Raw genomic sequence first — 21048 nt, 5'->3', positions numbered from 1 at the left:
AGTTCCATACAGTACCTATACATGTCCATACATTATGTTCCACTCCCAGACAGCCCTAAACTGCTGTTGTACACCCCATTTCTGCCCCATACTGGTCTCTGACATGCCCAAAACACCATCCTGATGTAAATATTCCAATACCTGAGCGGGTATTGATCTTCCCATATTCACAAGCATGAGCACATGAATACTATACATCCGGAAACTATTTCAAAAAACAGAACATAGTCGAGTTGGTGCAAATTAGCCTGTAAAATCAGTAAATCAGGCCAAGTGTTGTTGTAACATTGATTATTGTATTTTGGATAATCTAGCCTTTATCCAATCAGAGAGAAATGGAGGCTCTCAAGTGTGTACATATGAAATACTCCTTGGCAATATAATTTTGCAAGGGAGGATCATTCTGGCCCCATTGTGGTGTCACTTTCACATCTCTCTTCCTTTTACAGTTTGTGGTTCAATTTTTTATTGTGAATGTGGTTGTGGCCATCCGTATGTGTTTAATTAATAGTTAAGTGTGTAAGCCCCTACTTCGAGTTACATTGGTATCAAAGCCTAGGCTTCCTTTCTTGTTGAGGAAGAAGAAGGCGCTACTCTTGGAGCAAACGTTGACTATTAGTGTAGTTAAACACAGCAAGCCTATTTACTGGTTTGGAGCCAAACATGTATCAAGAGCATGTGCAAACAACCCAGGAGGAACAAGCTATGGATAAGTTTGTTATTTTAGAGTCACTCAGTTTGTGATTGCTCAAGACTATTGTATGGTGACTATGTCCACAAGATCTGTTCGTTGGGATACCCTGAACCGGGATGTGGATTATGGATTTTGAACTTTTATGCCAAGGAAACCTGCTTTTTCGACTTGAAGATGACTTCAGTTATCTGTAAAGCTAAGTAAACTTTTGAGTTTAGCAAAGTTCCTTTCTTTGTTATGCTTTTGAGTTAAGTGTTTTTGGACACCTAACTGTGCAAGGATTGTATGTTTTCTTGACAGTTTGGCTACAAGCAGAATAGTAATGAAAATATGAAATGGATATTCTTGCTATAAGGGTTGGGTGGCCAAAAAGCCTATAACTATGCTTTTGTCATTGATTATCCATATGCTTACACGTGGAAATTATTTTTTTTCCGATTTGGGAAACCCGAGGACTCATGGCCATGTGGATCTAGGTAGTAAGTTGTATCATGACTCTAACCAGAGATCCTTGGATAGATCCCTTTGGTATAGTTCATCCTGAGGAAGTTCTGGACCTCACGGTGGCAAGGCCTACAGTCCAAGAGGGGTAACACCACCTTGCCCGTGGAGCACGAGGCGTTGAATTGGATCGTTTTGCCTGGGATCCAATATCTGTATCTTGAATCCTATGATGGTATTGCACCTGGGATCCAAAGATTTGGCTTATGGACTATGTGATGGTATTGCACCAGGGGCCAGAAGTTGTCTCATGGACTATATGATGGCATGGCACCTCGGGTCTATGACTTGGCTTATGGCTTGACTAAGGTTTGGCCATGTAGAGCAACTCAAACATGAACTTGAGCCCAGCTCTTGTAGCATGCAACCGGTTTGATCGTGCAACATGCAGTGAGGCCTTCTTGATACCTTTATGTTAGTGAGCATGAAGCAATCCACTTAAATCTTTAATACAGAAGATAGAGAGAATATGTACAGTCGACACCAGACTGGGTCCCAACTAACCACTTAAGGGTCCCATGCTGCAAGCAGGAGTATTTGCTTTATTGCTTTGGAGAACTTTCTTTACAATGCAGAAAACTTACTGATGACAGTTAATTGAGGAATGCCAAACACAAAAACAAGGTAGACCAAACGTCAGCTCAACCATCAAGCGGAATGAAGACAACTTTGAAGCCACTTCCGAAGCCACTATGCACACCCGAATCTGCTGAAGGAGATGCAAGACTAAAGACTGAATGCTGAAGAGGACTTCAGGATGCCTTGGACTGAAGCACAATGAAGGGCTTTGCTGAAATTATGTATGCACAAGACCTAGAACTCAAGCACACATGCTTCTTCTGTTTGTTCAGTGCTGAAACTATAAGAGAATGAGATGATTTATGTAAGGCTCTAGGCCTTATATAAGATCACCTATATGCTGGTCAGTTTGTTGATGCTGTTGTCGGCCAGTTAATATTGCTCACAACGGCTGAAGAGGTAATTTCAGACACGCAACTCATACCACCACTCTAAACTCATTGCCTCCCTCTTATTATTACAAGAGGAGAAATCTAGAGTTAATATGTCAACACTCATGGTGGTGAAAAAGTATTCACAGTTAAAGATAGTCACAGTTAAAGATAGAGGCAAAAAGAAGGTTAATTCAAGCTAGCCATATTCTCAAGAAGACTCATCAACCAAAGGTGATGCTTCTAAGGTCAAGAAGAAGGGCAAGTGTCATTATTGTCACAAGCGTGGCCATTACATTGGTGAGTGTTGCAAGCGAAAAGAAGAAAGAGTCTGGAAATAGTGTTGGAAACCTTTGAGGAAAAGTAGGAACCAAATTCAACCAGTTTTGTTGAATAGGATTGGACCTTCTAGGTATGTCTCTCAGTACCTTGGATATTCAGTGGCGTTAAGACTGCATAAATCTTTGTACATACACACATTACCATTACACGGGGGATTGTTGGAAATGTTCACACTTTGGTAGTGGAAATGTGTTTAGGGCGTTAGGAATAAAAATGCTAGGGTAGTGCACATATGCACACAATAAATAAAGGGTTAAAACCTTGGGCCTAGCACACTTTTAGTAAATTGACACCTACTAGGACACCTAGGACTACACGTGTCAACTATGCTTTGTCCACGACTGTCATCAATCCCCATTAATCCCTTTGCTTAACCCCAAATCACCTTTCCTTGGGATATTAATCATTGTCTTCTTGGATGATATCTTGGTCTTTAGCAAGACTAAAGATGAGCATGGGAAGCATGTAGCGAAGGCGTTGCGGTTGATTCATTGATGCCCATAATTTGCGGCTTCACCCTTGGAAAGACAGTTTTTCATAGTCAAAATTTCTTTTTGGGAAATGTCATCTCTGAGAATGGAATCTCGATGGATCAGGAGAAGACCGAGGCCAAATGTACACAAGCTTCATGCATTTCTCAACCTTATAGTCTTTTATAGGCGTTTTGTGGAGTATTATGCCCAGGAGACCAATCCTCTAATAGATGCTACAAAGGAGGATTGGGTATTTTGTTGGACTCCGATCGAGCAGCCATAGTTTGAGAAGCTCAAAGTTATTATGTCATCTTCTAACATTCTCTAGTTACTACCGGCTTCACATATTCAATTATGCTAGTGGACTTGGAGCAATGCTGCAACAGCATGGGCACCCAATTGCCACTGAGAGCCGAAAGTTTCGTAGAGTTGAGTTGCGGTATTCCACATATGACCAAGAGCGGCTTGCAATGGTGCACGTCTTTCGGAAGTGGTGCCACTATTTGATTGGTTCAGAGTTCTGGATCCATTCAGATCACCAGTCTCTCAAATGTTTGTTGACTAAGTCACAGCAAGACTTGTCTCCCTGCCAGTTATGGTGGTGGCATTTTCTCTTCTCCCTTTACCTTTCATATTGATTATTTGCTTGGTAAGGAGAATCCAGTGCACACTGTGGATGGTTGCCATAGTGATTATTTCATGCCAATAAAGGAACCTTGAAGCAAATGTGTGCATAGCATTGCTTCAAAATACACCATACTATAAGGATCGACTTTGTTTCATCAAGTTGGGTGATTTCCGCCTAGTGCTTCTAGGCGAGGCACATGATGTTCCACTTCAAGACACCATGGCAAGGGCCCGACTTATCCCATCTTTTCTTTTGGCATGTTCATCACTAGTTCCAGAGTTGCCATGGAAGGACATTTCTATGGACTTTGTGGTTGGATTGCTGAAGAGCCAGAGGTTCCAAAATGATTGTATTCTTACAGTTATTGATCGGTTGAGTGAGTAGACCCAACTTATTCCTTGCAAGTTAGATGATGATGCTCAGGAGGTGGCCAGGCTTTTCATACGGGAGGTGTTCCACTTACATGGACTTCCAAAGAGAATCATCTCAAACATGGATTCAAAACCCACCGGAGGTTTTTGGGGGCCTTTGTTCTATGGGTTGTGGACAAAGTTACAATTCAGTCCCACCTTTCATCCCCTAACAGATGGCCAAATGAACAAGACTATGATCAAGATGTTGTGGTGTTACTGTCAAGAGCATCCAACTCTTTGGGAGTTCTTGCCATTGGTGGAGCATGTTGTAGAACACTTGTGCCTATGTGCTAGGGTTTTCCAGAGATGGAAAGAAGAGTGCGGCGAAATCACACACATAGCACACACAAGTCCTAAACTACTGCTCTATACTATGTACAAGAAAGAAGTAGCACAACTGAAATTCAAGTACAAGATTTAGCTGAGAATGAAGACGTCAAATCACAGCCTTATGACCTACTGTATACTCTTGGCTAGCACTTCGCCTAGAGAGAAACGCTATGTGCAGTCCAACACTGAGGAAAGCAGATGAACATAATGATTTGGCTACCCACGTATATATATGCACCAACGCATCTAGTCGGCCAATAGTATTGCTATCGGCCAACTGCACCCGATTGCCACATCATCAATGCCATGTCACTAGTGCTGCATCACCACCGCCACATGGCAATGTCACATTGTCTAACCATGCCCATCAGCTCCTATGTGATGTCTGGCCCTACCTTGCATACTCGTAGGTGTGTCACATTCTCCCCTACTTACATTGTAGCTACACGGTGTCACATTCTCCCCTACTTACATTGCAGCTACACGGTGTCCATATAAAGAGTCTTCCATAAAAGGAAAAGATCCAAGCAAAGCTCATGCAAGATATCCAAGATCCCGAACATTGTTGCGAGACTGGTTTGCGTCCACTACAAAGGCTCACCTTCTATCTTCGCCGCGCGGCACGAAGACTTGGAGAGAAACCTACAGATGACCAACTTCCACTTGATCAAGCACTCTCCGCATGTCCAACCGTCCATGAAAATACACTGTAAACCTCTAAGTGTCCTCCGGTAGCCCACGAGAAGAACACTCTAGAGAATGGCCAGGCAGCTCAAATGGAGCACAAGAACTGCCTGCACCGTTTCCAATGCACCCTAAAGGAAGACAACAAAACCAAGAACCATACTCCTCAAAAACATTGCACCAAATCTGTATCCATTAGTACTGCTCAGCCCCTTTATGTCTAAACCACCCGTATCTTGCAGAGCATACTCCAAATAATACATCCAATGCACCCTAAAGGAAGACAACAAAACCAAGAACCATACTCCTCAGAAACGTTGCACCAAATCTGTATCCATCAGTACTGCTCAGTCCTTTATGTCTAAACCACACATGTCTTGTGGAGCATACTCCAAATATTACATCGATTGATACACAGAAGTCAAAACCCCGGTTGATTTCGGTACAATCTCCAATAAATCTGTGTATTGTGAAGATACCCCAGCTGGCCTATCCTCCCATGAAGAAGACAAATCCGATGACATGTCCTCCTGAGGTGCCTCCATGACATCAGACACTGAAGATACTCCGCCCCATGCCAAATGACAGGTGAGAAGAGTCCTCGTGAATGACCCACGATTCCAGAAATTGAAGCGACCACTACTCAAGCCAGAGATTCTCCACTGAGTGCAAACGGCAACTTTGAAGACCGTCCCTCAGAGAATTGGCTGAAAATTTTCCTCTGTTTGTACCTATGGCTTGATGCAATGAAGCACCCTGGGTGTGTGCTCAACCTAAGAATTGAAAAAAGCTAAGACGCACACACATGCATCTCCTTCACAGTCGTTCTCCTGTTGAGAAGAAGCTACCTCCTCGGACCGCTTCTCCGGTTCTGAAGAAGTCTCCTCCTCGGAATGCTCCTCCAAGATCTTCGGACAATCTTTCTCAATGTGCTCAGTGGAGTCAAAATAAAAGCACTCTTCAACAGCCATCTTGGTGTAATACTCTTCACGGGTGAGGCAAGTCATCGAGACTCCCCACGTGCCTTGTCCTTACCAGCCTTGGCCTTGGACTGGCTACCCTTGTCTTTGCCTTTCTATTGCCTCTATTGATGAATCCCGGACTTGGAACTCTCCCGCGTCTTGAGGGTTGTAGCAAGACGAATCGCATCTAAAAAATCACAGGGCTGATGTGCACGAATGCCTTCATGCAAACACGGTTTCAAACCATCCACAAGTTGCTCAACCCTGCTCTCCAAACGTCAAACGGTCCTTGGAAGCATTCGAAAAAGCTTCTAGAAACGAGCGAGATAGTCGGGTTAACAATCCACCATGTTTTTTCATAAAATACTCCCATTGTTTCTCAATTCACACTTGTATTCTACGGGGATAAACTACTTCAAAGACTACCAATCATCCCAGTAAGTCATGGAGTGGTGCCGAAAGTAGTCTTCCCACCACACGAAAGCGACACCCAAAGCCATACGCACCAAATGGAGCTGAAAAATATATGAACCACCTGTTGTTGCTGCCAACATGGCAGCCATCTCACGAGTCCAATTGGTGACAACTTCTCTGTCCATCTTCCCATTGAACTTCGGAGGCTTCAAAAGCTTCAATAATTGAGCTTGTTCCTCATGAGGCATAGAGGAAGAGCTCAGCAAACCGATAGGTCTCTTGACGTCCGAGCTAGTGAAGGCGAGCCGGAACTATTCAGAGAATCCGGTGGAGAAAGACTCCACGAAGGAGACCTTCGGTGACGCGAATGGCGTGATGACTGCCTGACTAGGGGCAAAGCTGATGCTCCAAAGCAGGAGCCCTTGTAGATCCTAGATCCGGAATTCTAGGTGCTCAAGGTGTGGACTCCATCCTATCAAGACATGCAGGACCAAGTGGGGGATTTCAGCCCTGCGTGATGAGGTAAGGGTTTGGTGGAGCAAGGAAGCACAATATATCCCAATTAACCCAAGTGCAATGAAGAGGACCCAAATATTCACTTTCCCCAAACCCAAACTAGTGCACTCTTGGAATCAAGGTGCTCTACCCTATCCAAGCAATCAACACACATGGGAAAAGAAAAGAAATTTGAAGGTTCCCTAGGCTCTGATTCCAATTGTAGAACACTTACACCTATGTGCTACAGTTTTCCAGAGATAGAAAGAAGAGTGCTGGCGGAATCACAAATACAGCACACAGAAGAGTCCTAAACTAATGCTCTGCATTATGTACAAGAAAGAAGTAATACAACTGAACTTCAAGTACAAGATGTGGCTGTCAAATCACAACCCTATGACCTACTGTACACTCCTAGCTAGCCTTCGCCTACAAAGAAATGCTCTATTAAGTCCAACACTGAGGAAAGCACATGAAGATGACGATTTGGCTACCCAAGTATATATATGCACCAATGCTCCTAGTTGGCCAGTAGTATTGTTGTCGGCGGGCTAGTTGTACCCAACTGACACATCACCACCACCATGTCATCGCTGCCATGTGGGAGTGCCATGTGTCACCTGCACTGTCCGACCCCGCCTGTTGGTTTCTATCTAATGTCTGGTTCTGCCCTACATACTCCTAGGTGTGTCACAGATGCCATCAATGATACAGTGCAAGCATCAACCAATTAAGGTGGTATAGTTATTGACCCGAGCTCTCAAAACTTCCACAAGAAACTATGATGCAGACCAAGTGGTTCAGGATTTGGACCAGCTATTGCGAGAAGTTCAGAAAGAAATACAAAAGGCGCAAACACAGCAAGTCAGCGAGGTTGACAAACATCCTCGGGAGATTGGGTTTATTTGAAGATCATGAGGCAGAGGCTCAAACAGTTGGGGGAAGATTTTTCCAAACTAGCCCATTCATGATTATCGATAAGCTCGGTAAAGCTGGTGTTAAGTTGCACCAAGACTGTAGGTCTTTTGTTTAGTCTATTATTACCCTAGTCAGGTGATGTGGTTGGTTGGGTCCAGTTGGACTTAATGTAAGGTGGCTAACATGTGCCAAACTAGCATAAGACCACTTCTGGGTACCATATATTTGGGTTTGGTAGCTTGCATCATATTCAGATTACTAGTTTGCCTTCACTGCTCGGTGTGCCCTCTTTCACAATGCATACAGTCCTCTGTCTCAATCTCTTTCCAGATCACCATCTAAGCTCCCTCACTGAGTTGTAATCTAAGATTGCAACAGTAATTTGAAATTATTTTCCATCTCTATCTTGCTACGTTCTTGTTCTATGTGAAAGTCTTGCTATTTGTGTTAATGCACAAGTTGTAATTTCTTACAACTTTTCCGTGACAAAGATACACTATTTGGGACACAGCTTCTAAGGTCTTCAATGAACTTATGCTGACAGAACCAAGTCCCGAAGAGGGAGGCATAACAAAGAGGCATCGGCATTCCGTAGCCATTCCATGTCCATCAATTCAAAATTAGTCAAGACTATCAGCCTTAAGCTTCAGCCTTCACCCTTAAAACCATCTGTGACACAAGCACGTTCTGTCTATGATCACAATCATCTTGGGCCACATGTCAACCGTTTGAAAGGCCAATTCCTTCTTGCACTCATGTCTTCCAAGGCAATCAATGACACTAGAAGCCCTCTTGTTTAGTTTATTAATCCACAGAATGGTGTCCTCCAGATAAGTGAAAACCTCGAATTTAAATGAATTTTTTCAGTCATTCATTAAGTATCATTGAGGCCTTGATAAATGCATACCTACCAGTCTTACCCAAATATTACCTGATGAGCCATGTTGTGAATTACAAGGACAGAACGAGTAAACTCCATCATCCCATTGTCACGATAATATGCCTGCAAGTATACTGGAATCAATGCAGTGTGCCAATCATTTGCAATGAAAACAAGGTTTGCCTCTCCATAGCAAACCCCACCACAAGGGACATGCCAAGGAACCTGCAGAAACAGCCAAAGGGCATATCATGAATGTGGTGAAAAGCTTGAAAAATACCGACTGCGGTGCAGAAATGAAATGAGCACTCACCTCAACTGCTGCTTTGCACAAAAGAACCATGCGCTTTAGGACATCCTGTATCGTCAATCCTTGCCATCAGTAAAGAAATCAGAACTATCCCAAGACACCTACTCCGACTTCCTTCTCACGAAGAAAAAAAAAAACTCCACAATTAAAGCATTTTTGAAACTTCTATATCAATCAAAAAACCATTTACGCTTCCAAACTTCCACTCACATATGCCTTTGCATAACCATTATGGTAGCAAGAGAAAAAATTATCAATAAAACTTGCTATGATAAAAAAGGAACCATAATGATCTCATTTAAGCTTCCAAACTTCCACTTACATATATCTTTGCATAACATTATGATAGCATGAGAAAAGGAGAACAGCAAAGTTCTCAAACAAATTTGGGACAGCATAATGATTTAGAGGTATCCAATCCCATTCCACAGCTGCTGAAGACTCTTTTTATTCTAGCAACTTTCACCTGTCACGAGAAATGTATGTCTCGTGTTTAAGAATCCATAAGGCTCTTCCTACAAGAATACCCAAGAGATAAGAAAACCCACCGATGAGGAACAAAGGAGGAAGGCTAGGGCATTACATATCAAGGTAGTAGGAGTCCCGGAGGGCACATCAAGTAAGGATGATGGTTCGGTGGTGTGCAACTATTGCACTCTACCGACAGAATCATGCATGCCTCACACACACAAATGATAGCCTAGAAACTTGGCTCTGATACCATATTAAAGTTTGGTAGCTTGGCACAAAGCTTAAAGTAATCCAAACTTAATCACAAGGGAAAGCACAAAGCTGAAAAGTAATAGAACCAATCTTTTTACTAACAACAAGCACTAACTTGATTAGCCATGCTAATGAGACCAAGCATAATGGAAGCTTGCCCCTCAAGCATAGCTGGCTAGACCTTAATGGACTACTTAATCACCAAAATTAACACAAGCTTGAGAATCATAAACAACACTCACTATGAGCAATGCAAGAGCCAATCTTCCACAAAGGATCACTAAGCATGTATTACCACAAGAAGTACAACCAGCCCAATGGCTCTCTAATACAATGTGTGTTGCTCACAAAGAGCTAGATGGTTGTTATATAATGAGAGGAGAAGAACGCGCCTACATGATGATACAACAAGCTTCACCACAAGCTCTCTTTCCCCTCATCCATACAAACCAACCCTGGGTTATGTGCATAGACCATGGTTAGCTATTCCTTGATCTATACCTACCTAAGATTGAAACCACTTTCACTAAGGTTCTCTGTACAGCACATTATGGAAATCAATATTATTCTCAACACAAACAGCTCACCCTTCAAAGATGCATGCAGAGTAGGAATAGGGAACATCCACTAATACGGAAATTCCAAGAGGTGGTAGATTGGGAAGCTTTTTTGAGGAAGAGACCTCTCTGCAAGGAGCAAGGATCTACGTGGAGATGACTTAACCCCCCTACAGGTAGCACATATGAAAGAGCACATAGCTGAGGTCCAAAAGCACGAGCTCAAGGTAAATGGGCAGTCTATAGAGACGGAAGGGTAATCATCCCTGAAAGGCACCAATGATGGCGCAAGGACTATGGGAAAAAGGACACGCTGAAAATAGCATTGTGGAATTGCAATGGGACACTGGTTTGATCCAGGCAGTTTTATGGAGACATAGTGGGAGACAACCAAGGTTGCATCCACACGACGTTTGGATTTAATCCAAACATTTGGAACGTTTGAAGCGTTCACTAACATTTGAAAACGTTAGTGAACGTGACACTTGTGATTTTGTAGGTTAAAAAAATGGACGCACGTCAACATCGTTTTTTTTTTCGCTTTTCTTTACGTGCATGCGGCAGCCTCTGTGCAACGCTCAAGGTTCTCTTGCTGGTCTGTGCTGCGCTTCGAGTCTACTACACACGCTCAAGTCACTCTCTCTCTCTCTCTCTCTCTCTCTCTCTCTCGCAGTTTGAGGATCAGAGGTGCTTGGGCATGTACTTGATGGAGCTCAGACGACACAAGATGTGTTGAGGCAGCAGCATGCTGAGAGACAGCCCCAGCTCCGACAGGACACCTCAAAGAGAGCCATCACAGATTTCTTTGTGGTACATACATCCACATCGGAATCCACTGCCCACAACAGTTCCTCTACTACGACATCAAAGCCCACCACCCATACCCACGCCCAGCTCCACACCTCAGAGGAGTTCTTAGTGAGAGAGCTCGATCCATTCTACGAGCCAGACGTCCCTGACCCAGAGCATTAGGATTCTCCACCACACAGAGACGGATTCGTGAGGTTCTCCACCGACATGTCACGCTCCCATCACAGAGGCCTGACATTCACTCCACCATCAAATCGCTTCTGGCCGAGGCGGGTATCGTCATTAGCTGATCACAGCATATCTCACTCTACACAGGATCATCTGTAGATCACATGTAATGTCAGATGTTTTCATTTTACTTTTTCTTTCAGTTTTGCATGGCTCAGTATATCCATGGTACCATAGTATTACTTTTGGTCTCATAGGCCCTTGGGGTCTTCCATAGACGTTAATATAACTCTAACTCTCAGTTCATTCTCTCTCTCTCTCTCTCTCTCTCTTTCACGCCCCTGTGCGCAGCCGCTGCCCTGTTCGCGCCACCGTTCGCGCCCGTATGCGCAGCCCACGCCACCTTCGCCCCTACTTGCCGCCCTCTCTCTCTCTCTCACAGAGATACAAGAGCTGAGATCTTTCATTTCTTCATGAGTAGAGATAGCCCTGTCTCATGGCGGCACTTCAGAGAGCCCCGGACACCGACACCTATTGCAAACCCACAGACATGGCACACATATGCAGAGGGCCTATACCACGCCCCACAGCAGCCACCTATACCTTAGCCACAGGAGCCTCGACCTACCACAACTAGCTTCTTTACCCACTCGATGGTACAGGAAGCTATCCGCCACCTACAGCATGGACGGACCGCCGACCATATGGGCCTACAGGGTGAGCATCTCGTATATGCAGTAGATTCTTTGGCTCCATTTCTTGCACACCTGTTTAACAGGGCACTAGCAGAGGGTTTGCCTGCGGAGTGGACGATGCACACCATTGTGCCGATCCACAAAACAGGGGATATGCTCGATCCGAGCAACTACGGACGGTTATGGTTGGCCACGTGTTGGCCAAACTCTATGGTGCAGTGTTGGAGCAAGAGCTTAGCTTATATGCCGAGCGAGCAGGTTTACGCTCATCAGGGCAGGCAGGCTTCAGGAGAGCTTTCTCCACCACTGACCATGTATTCACTTTGAGATGTATGATTAATCATGCCAGAGTGAGGAAGAGAAAGATCTATTGCTGCTTTGTGGATTTCCGCAAGGCATTTTACACAGTACCACGAGAGAGGCTCTTTCAGTGCCTGCAGTCTCTTGGCATACTAGCAGATATGACATGGGACATCTATGCATTATATGAGCAGGTTTTTGGGCGAGTCAGATGCCCAGGAGGTATGTCCGAGACTATTGCTAGCACCATTGGTGTGAAGCAAGGATGCCCACTTTCCCCCACGCTATTTGGGTTACACATTGATGAGGTGGCTGACTTCATTACACGGGGAGGCGGAGATGGAGTTGATCTAGCAGGTACCTCAGTACATATTATGCTTTTTGCTGATGATATTGTATTAGTGTCTGAGTCTCCAGGTGGTCTACAGCAGCATCTACATGCACTCGATGATTTCTGCACACAGAGGGGTCTTACTGTGAACCTTGGAAAAACCAAGGTTATGGTCTTTCATACATCGAGACAGGGCAGGAGTCAGCTGATATTCACTCTCGCAGGACGCCAGGTGGAGGTGATGACATCATACGTGTACCTAGGGGTTACCTTCTCTGCAGGAGCCACACGCTTCACCATGGGTTCAGCAGCCAGAGCTAGATTGACACAGGGATATGCAGCATTGGCTATGCTAGAGAGACAGTGCCACCAGGCGCATTTTCAGGAACCCCGGACGAAGGGGTGGCTATTTGACACATTAGTCACACCAGCATTGATGTATGGAGCAGCGGTATGGGCGCCAGGCCTTGCTACCCATTGGTGGACACAGATAGGGAGACCACACGCCCTCATGATGGCACGCATGATACGTAGCAAACCGTCAGTACCCCATGACATTATCCGAGCAGAGTTTGCTAAGTTCCGTGCCAACCAAGCGTCATGTCCACTTTACCAATTGCACTCCGTGTTGGTACTCTGACCACACACCTTGGATGAGAGGTGGACTCAAGTAACAAGATAAAACAATCACTCGCAGGCATGGATAACCTAGTGTTCCATAAGCATTTCTGCTACACATAGTTTATAGGCATTTTGGCCACCAACTCACACTACCCTCTCAAGTGCCCATGTTCCCTTCCATCTGCTCTCTATTGTTCCACCCGGATATGGTAGAAACAATCTTCAAGAGAGCACGTAGGACAAGAGAACACTACACACAGTATGTTGTGTCAACACTACCCTTTGAAGTGCCCATGTTCCCTTCCATCTGCTCTCTATTGTTCCACCCACACATGGTAGAAACAATCTTCAAGAGAGCACATAGGACAAGAGAACACTACACAAGGTATGTGAACCATGAGTTTCATTAGTCCAATGCATCCCAAATAAAGGGAGCCAAAAAGAATAATCCATAAACATGAGGATAGATCCAAATTCCTAGAAAAGAAGTCCAGGAATCCATAGACCTGTATACCATAACTCTTACCACATACTCCGTGCTAACCACACAACTTGGAGTAGAGGTGGACTTTATCCATAAAAGCATGATATTCATGAGATATCCAAAGATTTCTTCTCTATAAACTCGGACAGATTCGTCCATAGAAATTGCTTGTGAAGCCCAGTATCTATATAAATCTCGTCCAAGAAAGAAATCTCCATAGATATAATCCATCCCAATCAAGGGAGCCATAAACAATGTTTCCCTGAAACCATCTCAAGGCAAACACCATCACCTTTCTCCTTGCATGGCTATACAAGGGTTAAAAAAACACTTCATAGTAAATAGGCAAAGCACCAACTTTGCAAACTCAAAGTATCCTTAGCTTTTCTTTGCCAGGTTGGTCATGAAGCCAAAAGAAATATCTCGTCACCATATCCTTAAGATATCCTGAGATATATCTCCATATAGCTTGGTTATAAGCTTGATAATATAATCCACAATATCCATATGGAAAGAGTGTTGAACGTGTGCACATAAAGCCAACTCCATACTTCCAAGATAAATTTTGTGAATTCATAAATCCTTAGACCAAGCTGTCTATTGCTCATGCCCTTGCTTCATAGGCTCTGAAGTGGCTGGCTAGGATAATCCCCCATTCCCAAAGCTTGTACTTTCCAAATATTTAGACATCTTGGAGTCCACCAGACCCCTTTCATATTGGGAAATGTCCAGGCTGGTGACATCCACCCTCACAACACAACTCACCACCATACTTCACACATCCGCCACAGCTTCTTTCATATGCACGCAGTGGTCTACCGCCAAGCCACCTTGCGGTTCCATGCCCCAGAACTGTTGGTATGACGACGAATGTCGGGCCACGCTCTCCCGTCTTAAGCATGAGGTACGGATTGGGCAAATCACGAAGCGCCAAGCGTAACGGATTTCTCAACGGCTCACCCGACGCAAGAAAGGAGAGTTCTATGCTCGGAAAGAGGATGAGTTATACCGACTTTTCTTAGGGCCAAACTGCAAAGAGGCATGGAGGAAACTCCGAGAACATCGTCCTCCCACACCTATCACCTGCCCAGACACATGGCACTCCTATGCATGCTCCCTCTATCATATCCCCCATCAGCCACCCCTACCCCCACCACTAGACCCCCGCCCCACGACCTCCACCTTCTTCACAAAGGGCATGGTTCTCAAGGCCATTTGTAGACTACGCAATGGGCGAGCCCAAGATCATGAGGAACTCACTGCCGAGTACATCTCGCATGCCCATGATACCCTAGTGCCCCTACTAGCCTACATGTTCAATAGAGCCCTTTGTGAAGGATTTCCACCCTCTTGGTCCACCAACACCATCACCCCTCAAAGCGGGAGATCCACTTGATCGTAATAACTGCAAGACGATCATGATTGGCCACACATTGGCCAAGCTCTATGGATCAGTGCTAGAGGCGGAGCTCAGTTCATTTGCAGAGAGCCATGGATGCAGAGCCTCAGGACAGGTTGGCTTTTGGAGGAGCTACTCTACCCTTGACCACATCTTTACCCTCTGTGCCATCATCGAGGAGGGTAGAGCACGACACCAGAGGATTTACTGCTGCTTTGTGGATTTCCGCAAAGCTTTTGATACTGTACCCCAAGCCCGCCTCTTACACCGTCTACAGGAGATCGGAGTCCCATCTGACATGGTTTGGAGCATCATCGCCCTCTATGAGTCCATCACCGGACGAGTGAGAGCCCCATGAGGTACATCACAGGAGATTTCGAGCACCATTGGGGTGAAACAGGGCTGCCCTCTATCACCCACTCTTTTTGGCCTCTGCATCGACGAGATCTCGAGCTTCATTGATGGATTAGGCAGGCCTGTCCCACACTGGCAGGCATATTGATCCCCATACTACTTTATGCAAATGACATCGTCCTCCTCTCAGACTCAGCCGAAGGGCTTCAGAGACAGTTGGAGCCTTACATGACTTTTGCACTCAGCGGGACCTCTCTGTTAACCTTGGTAAATGGTCTTCAATACCTCCCGCCCCGTCGCATCCAGATTGAGCTTCACATATAGAGGGGTCCTGTGGAGATTGTCTCATCCTATGTCTACCTTGGTGTCACTTTCAGTGGCCCACGCTTTACCATGCTTCCCGCAGCACATGCCAGAGTGACGCGTTGATATGCAGCCTTGAGCTTACTTGAGCGGCAGTGCTTCCAGGCACATTTCCAGGAGCCCAGGACGAAGGGCTGGCTTTTTGACACCCTCGTCACACCAGCCTTGATGTATGGAGTAGCTTTCTGGGGCCAGATTTATCCAATGAGGATTGGCAGCGAGTTGAGAGACCCGAGATCATGATGTTCTTCCGTATGATCCACAACAAACCATCAGTCCCACACCAGATTATCCAGGTAGAGTTTGCTGCAGCCCCGATGGTAGTAGAGACACTCTTCCAGATAGTCACGTACCTTCATCGCATCAGTCACATGGATCCCCACAGGTATCCGAGGCTTGCCCTAGAGTCCTCCAGACAGCTAGCACTTGAGGGGCACCTTGGAGTATGGTATGCACTGGTTTCCACTTGGTTCTCAGTATATGGGCTCTGCATGGACCGCCTACCCCCCCCTTCAGTAGAGTTTGGACTCCCCTTTTTTCCGGCTGTCTCACGAGGATACCAACCGGGTTATCCGGTCAGATCTTCTTAGCCTCTACACACATTGCACATGGATCACACCCCCGGAGCTCCCCACGAAGATGCACTTTTACAGAGACCACTTCCTCACACTCACCGAGGATGGATTCATCCAGCAACCGGGCTACTTGAGTGTTCACATGTCCCATGCCATGCGGATTGTGATTGGTCAGATACAGGTTTCTTCCCACCGCCTCCGAGTGGAGACAGGTAGAGCTGAGTGCATCTTCAGAGCCGGGAAGCTCGTACGGACACCCAGAGAGGAGAGGATCTGCCGACTATGCCACACAGAGGTTGAGACGGAGGAGCATTAGATATGCCGTTGCCCAGTACACTATGAGATCCGCGGGAGGTTTCACTATCTATTTCGTGAGGGATTTGGTACACTCTCCAGGATCATTGACTTCCTGGACCAGCGTTGCTTGGGCCTCTTCCTGCTTGAGCTCCGCAGACACAGGGACACCTTCTTTAGACACAGGCCCCAGCCACCCCGCCCCCTCCCTTGGCAGCCAACCATCACCAGTTTCTTCCGGACCCAGGAGGTGGAGGAAACCGACATAGTGGATCTTGTGGACCCTCCACGAGCTGCTCTGGACCTACCTCGCCCGAGAGGAGTTACCTTGGACCGAGCCTCTGCACTCCAGCGTGCCCGACGCCCTCGACCCCCCCGTCGGCCACGATCACCTCATTGGCTCCAGATCCAGAACATGCTCCACTGCCATCGAGCTACCTTTCCACGTGACATAGCTGAGGCGTTCATACTCATCAACCCCATGCTTGACATTTTGGAGAGTGGTATACCATCTACTCGGAGCTGATGTTGCTCCCATGTTTTTATGTTCTTAGTTTTCCATGACGAGTTTCCATGGACAGTTTTGTATCACCCCAGTGAGATAGCTATATTTATGTTTTCATTCTATTTTATTTTCCATTCCATGATGAGATATGCTATGGATATTGTTGTACCACTTTGGTCTCATAGGTCCATTAGGTCTTTAGTAGACGCTTAATATATCTTTCTTTCTTTCTTTCTCTCTTAGGCCTATCAGCGAGCCACATCCCCCTCCCCTTGTATCATCTACCTCTCGACGAGGGCTCACACTACAAAGCCTCGGAGATCAGAGCTGCCATGAGACCGCGACTACCCGGACGTAGACCATCACTACTCCATCAAGCCCAGTCTGACCAAATCTAGGCACGATACCGCAGAGCTATGGAGGAGAGAGTCTAGAGGCTACACTAGGGCACAATAGGTGTGAGAGTCCTCCTCATCCCATGCTCCATGTATGATGTACTACACCCCACGATCTTCACTGGGTGGAATTAGTAGTATACAACTTATCATGATTGTACGTACATCTATAGCATGCTAGACAGTGACTGTATAGTGAGCTGCATATGACTAGGTTTAGCTTTTCATTTTAGTTTTTCTTTCCATGATACTTAGGACATGGACTTGTTGTATACAAATTTGTCTCATAGGCCAATCTGGCCTTCCGTAGACGTTAATATATCTTTTCTTTCTTTCTTTTCTCTCTCGACCTTCAGGCTGATGCAGGAGCTCGATTGAGAGGAGTGATACTAGACAGAGCCATTGAGCTATGTAGAGCCCAGCAACTTCGACCCCATGGTCCCGACCCATGTCCGCCTCACTATAGGAGGATCAGAGCCATCATCTCCCACCACCACAGGACTTTCCCCCGCCGGCCCAGCTTTACTACATTGGGTGCCATGTTGTAGCGTCCTTTGTGGGATATTTTAGGGTTATATGAGAGCTGGACACTTTTTTGTTTTGGGATCAGATTTGACATTTCAGCTCTTGTTATTTTCTTTGATTTTTATTTTTAGTACCCATGATGATGCATTTCATGGATATGATGTAACCTTTTGGTCTCATAGGTCATTTTGGCCTTTTGTAGATGTTAATACAACTTGGACATCATCTTCTACTGTGAGACACATCAGGCTCCTGGACAGTCCATGCCACATGCTAGTGGATACCGATGGGAGACACCTTGTAGACAGGAGACTCGTTCAGAGCATAGAGGACGGGGCTCAGGAGGAGTGGCAGTATTGTTTAGAGAGGAGCTACAGCCACTGATACATATAGTCCGCAGAGATGAGCAGGCTAGGTACATGTGGGTAAGACTGAGGGCAGAGACGGGCAGATATCTCTACATTGCTATATGCTATTTTGCTCCTAGTACATCAGTGTATGCATCACCTAGCGGGCAGTCTCCCTTTTCTATTTTGGATGATGACATTTGGGAGTTCTCCAGGGATGGTGACATCATTCTCCTCGGGGACTTCAATGCCAGGACCGCCCATAACCAGACAGTATTTTATGATATCTCAGAGGAGATGTTGCGGGAGCTTGATGTCAGGGATATGGGCCTATCTAGACTCTCACAGGATGAGGAACATATAGTGTATGGGCGGTATTTGATAGACATAGGGATTGCACATGGATTGGCCATCCTGAATGGCCTACAGAGATTCCCGACATCGGGCGGTTTCACTCTAGCATTCCACATCGGCATGGTGCTAGTACAGTGGACTATGTTATGGCTCAGCCCAGTCTCATTCCCTCTTTTCAAGATTTTATGGTAGGCACTAGGCCGGTTGGAATAGCAGTGGATCATGCTATCTTGTCCTTCACTCTCACATTTCAGTTCAGCACCGCTCCATTGGGACAGGTCTCCACACACACTCGTTATACCTTTAGGAGGGAGACTGACACCGTGTACACGGATGAGACATACAGACGCTTATGTGCCGAGGAGCCGGGACGGCCATTAGATGAGCTCACTCAGATATTGATAGAGACGCTTCATGCTGGAGCATCAGAGGCATATCCCCATAGTCAGCCTACACGGAGACGATCTGGGAACATGCCCCAGAACAATTGGTATGATGAGGAGTGTGGAGAGATGAGGATCAGATTACAGAGAGAGGTGCTCATGGTTGTTACCACTCATAGACAGTCATGGATTACCTTCCGGCACCTAGTGCAACGGAAGAAGAGGGCTTATCTTGCTCAGTTAGAGAGGAATTTGTATCAGTTATTTATGAGTCAGGACTCAGGCTAGGCATGGAGACTATTCCATGAGCATTCACCATCACCAGCATCCCTGTACACAGCACCAGGACAGCCGCCCCTGCCAGACCCATCGGAGCCATGCCCAGAGACATGTGCTTTCTCTACTGCTGAGATGGTTAGGAAAGCTATTGATAGGATGAGGACTGGGAGAGCATATGATCATGATGGTTTGGTAGCAGAGCACTTTATTCATGCCAGAGATATGCTTGCAGAGCTTATTGCTATGATGTTTAACCGAGCCATGTGTGAGGGTTTTCCTGAGACTTGGAATATGTCCACGATTGTGCCTATCTTCAAGTCAGGGGATCCCATGCTTCCTGGGAATTATCGTACCATCATGATTGGTCACACATTGGCTAGATTATATACATCTATTCTTGAGCAGGAGTTGAGTAGATGGGCAGAGAGAGAGGGCATACGTGCATCAGGGCAGGCAGGGTTCAGGAGAGGTTTCTCCACTCTTGATCATATCTTGACACTCAGAGCTATTATTGAGGAGGGCAGATTATATGGCAGGAGGATTTATTGTTGCTTTGTGGATTTCCGCAAAGCTTTTGACACAGTACCGAGAGCCAGACTGATGCGCAGACTACAGGAGATGGGAGTGCCCACAGAGCTGATTTGGGGAATCATGGCTTTATACAGGACAGTTGTGGGGCAGGTACGTACTACTCAGGGTATATTTGAGATGGTTCACTCCACTATTGGGGTGAAACAGGGCTGCCCCCTTTCTTCCACCTTATTTGGGATGTATGTGGATGAGGTTTCGGACTATGTAGAGCAGGAGGGTGACAGAGGAGCACAGCTAGCAGGGACATGGATTCCGCTGTTATTGTATGCTCATGATATTGTGCTGATCTCAGATTCTCCAGAGGGGATGCAGCGTCATTTGGATGCATTGCACACGTTTGCACAGGACAGTGGATTGTCTGTTAACCTTGGTAAAACCAAGGTGATGGTGTTTAACACCATAGTATAGTGGGTTAGGAGGTCAGTACCCACCATTACATATGGTCAGGAGACAGTGGAGTATACAGATGCATATACTTACCTTGGTATGGTTTTTAGTGGCCCACTATTTTCCTTGAGGAGAGCAGCGGAGACCAGATTGACCAGAGCTTAGGTAGCATTGGGGAGGCTAGAGAGGATGTGTTTGTAGGTTCAGTTTCAGGAACCTCGAACAAAGCTCTGGCTCTTTGACACTTTGTTCACTTCAGCCATGCTGTATGGAGTGGAGATATGGGGACCCTCAGTGGATCACCACAGTTGAGCTGGTAGCACTGATGGATGGAGACGTATGGAGAGGCCCTTGGTTTCTATGATTTCCCGGATGATTAGGGCCAAGGCCTCCGTACCACATGATATTATCCGTGCAGAGATGGCTGCCGCGCCATTGGTAGTAGAGGCACTCACTCGATCAAACTCCTTTATACATTGCACTTGGGCTCGCCCTAGAGACAGATATGCTCGCTTAGCCCTGGAGTCTTCACGACAGTTGGCATCACAGGGAGACGGATCATGTTGGTATGCACAAATGACAGCTTGGTTCCAGCTGCATGGCTTTAGTATGGA

General features: G+C 45.9%; 1 protein-coding gene across 2 annotated transcripts in view; it reads right to left on the bottom strand.

Moving 5' to 3' along the window:
• LOC147616796 (granule-bound starch synthase 2, chloroplastic/amyloplastic-like) overlaps positions 1–21048 on the bottom strand; it is a 122441-nt gene that overhangs the window by 37394 nt on the left and 63999 nt on the right. For both annotated transcript variants that reach the window (XM_086777853.1, XM_086777854.1), the window contains exons 6-7: positions 8998–9042; positions 8736–8909 (exon numbers count right to left, since the gene is read on the bottom strand). In XM_086777853.1, coding sequence (XP_086633979.1) covers positions 8736–8909; positions 8998–9042 — 219 coding nt within the window. The remainder of the gene's footprint in view (positions 1–8735; positions 8910–8997; positions 9043–21048) is intronic.

Source organism: Cibotium barometz, chromosome 38, assembly GCF_041138505.1.
Source record: "Cibotium barometz isolate CiBa-2024 chromosome 38, ASM4113850v1, whole genome shotgun sequence".
Taxonomy (NCBI): domain Eukaryota; kingdom Viridiplantae; phylum Streptophyta; class Polypodiopsida; order Cyatheales; family Cibotiaceae; genus Cibotium; species Cibotium barometz.
This window is presented reverse-complemented; position numbering and strand designations above follow the sequence as displayed.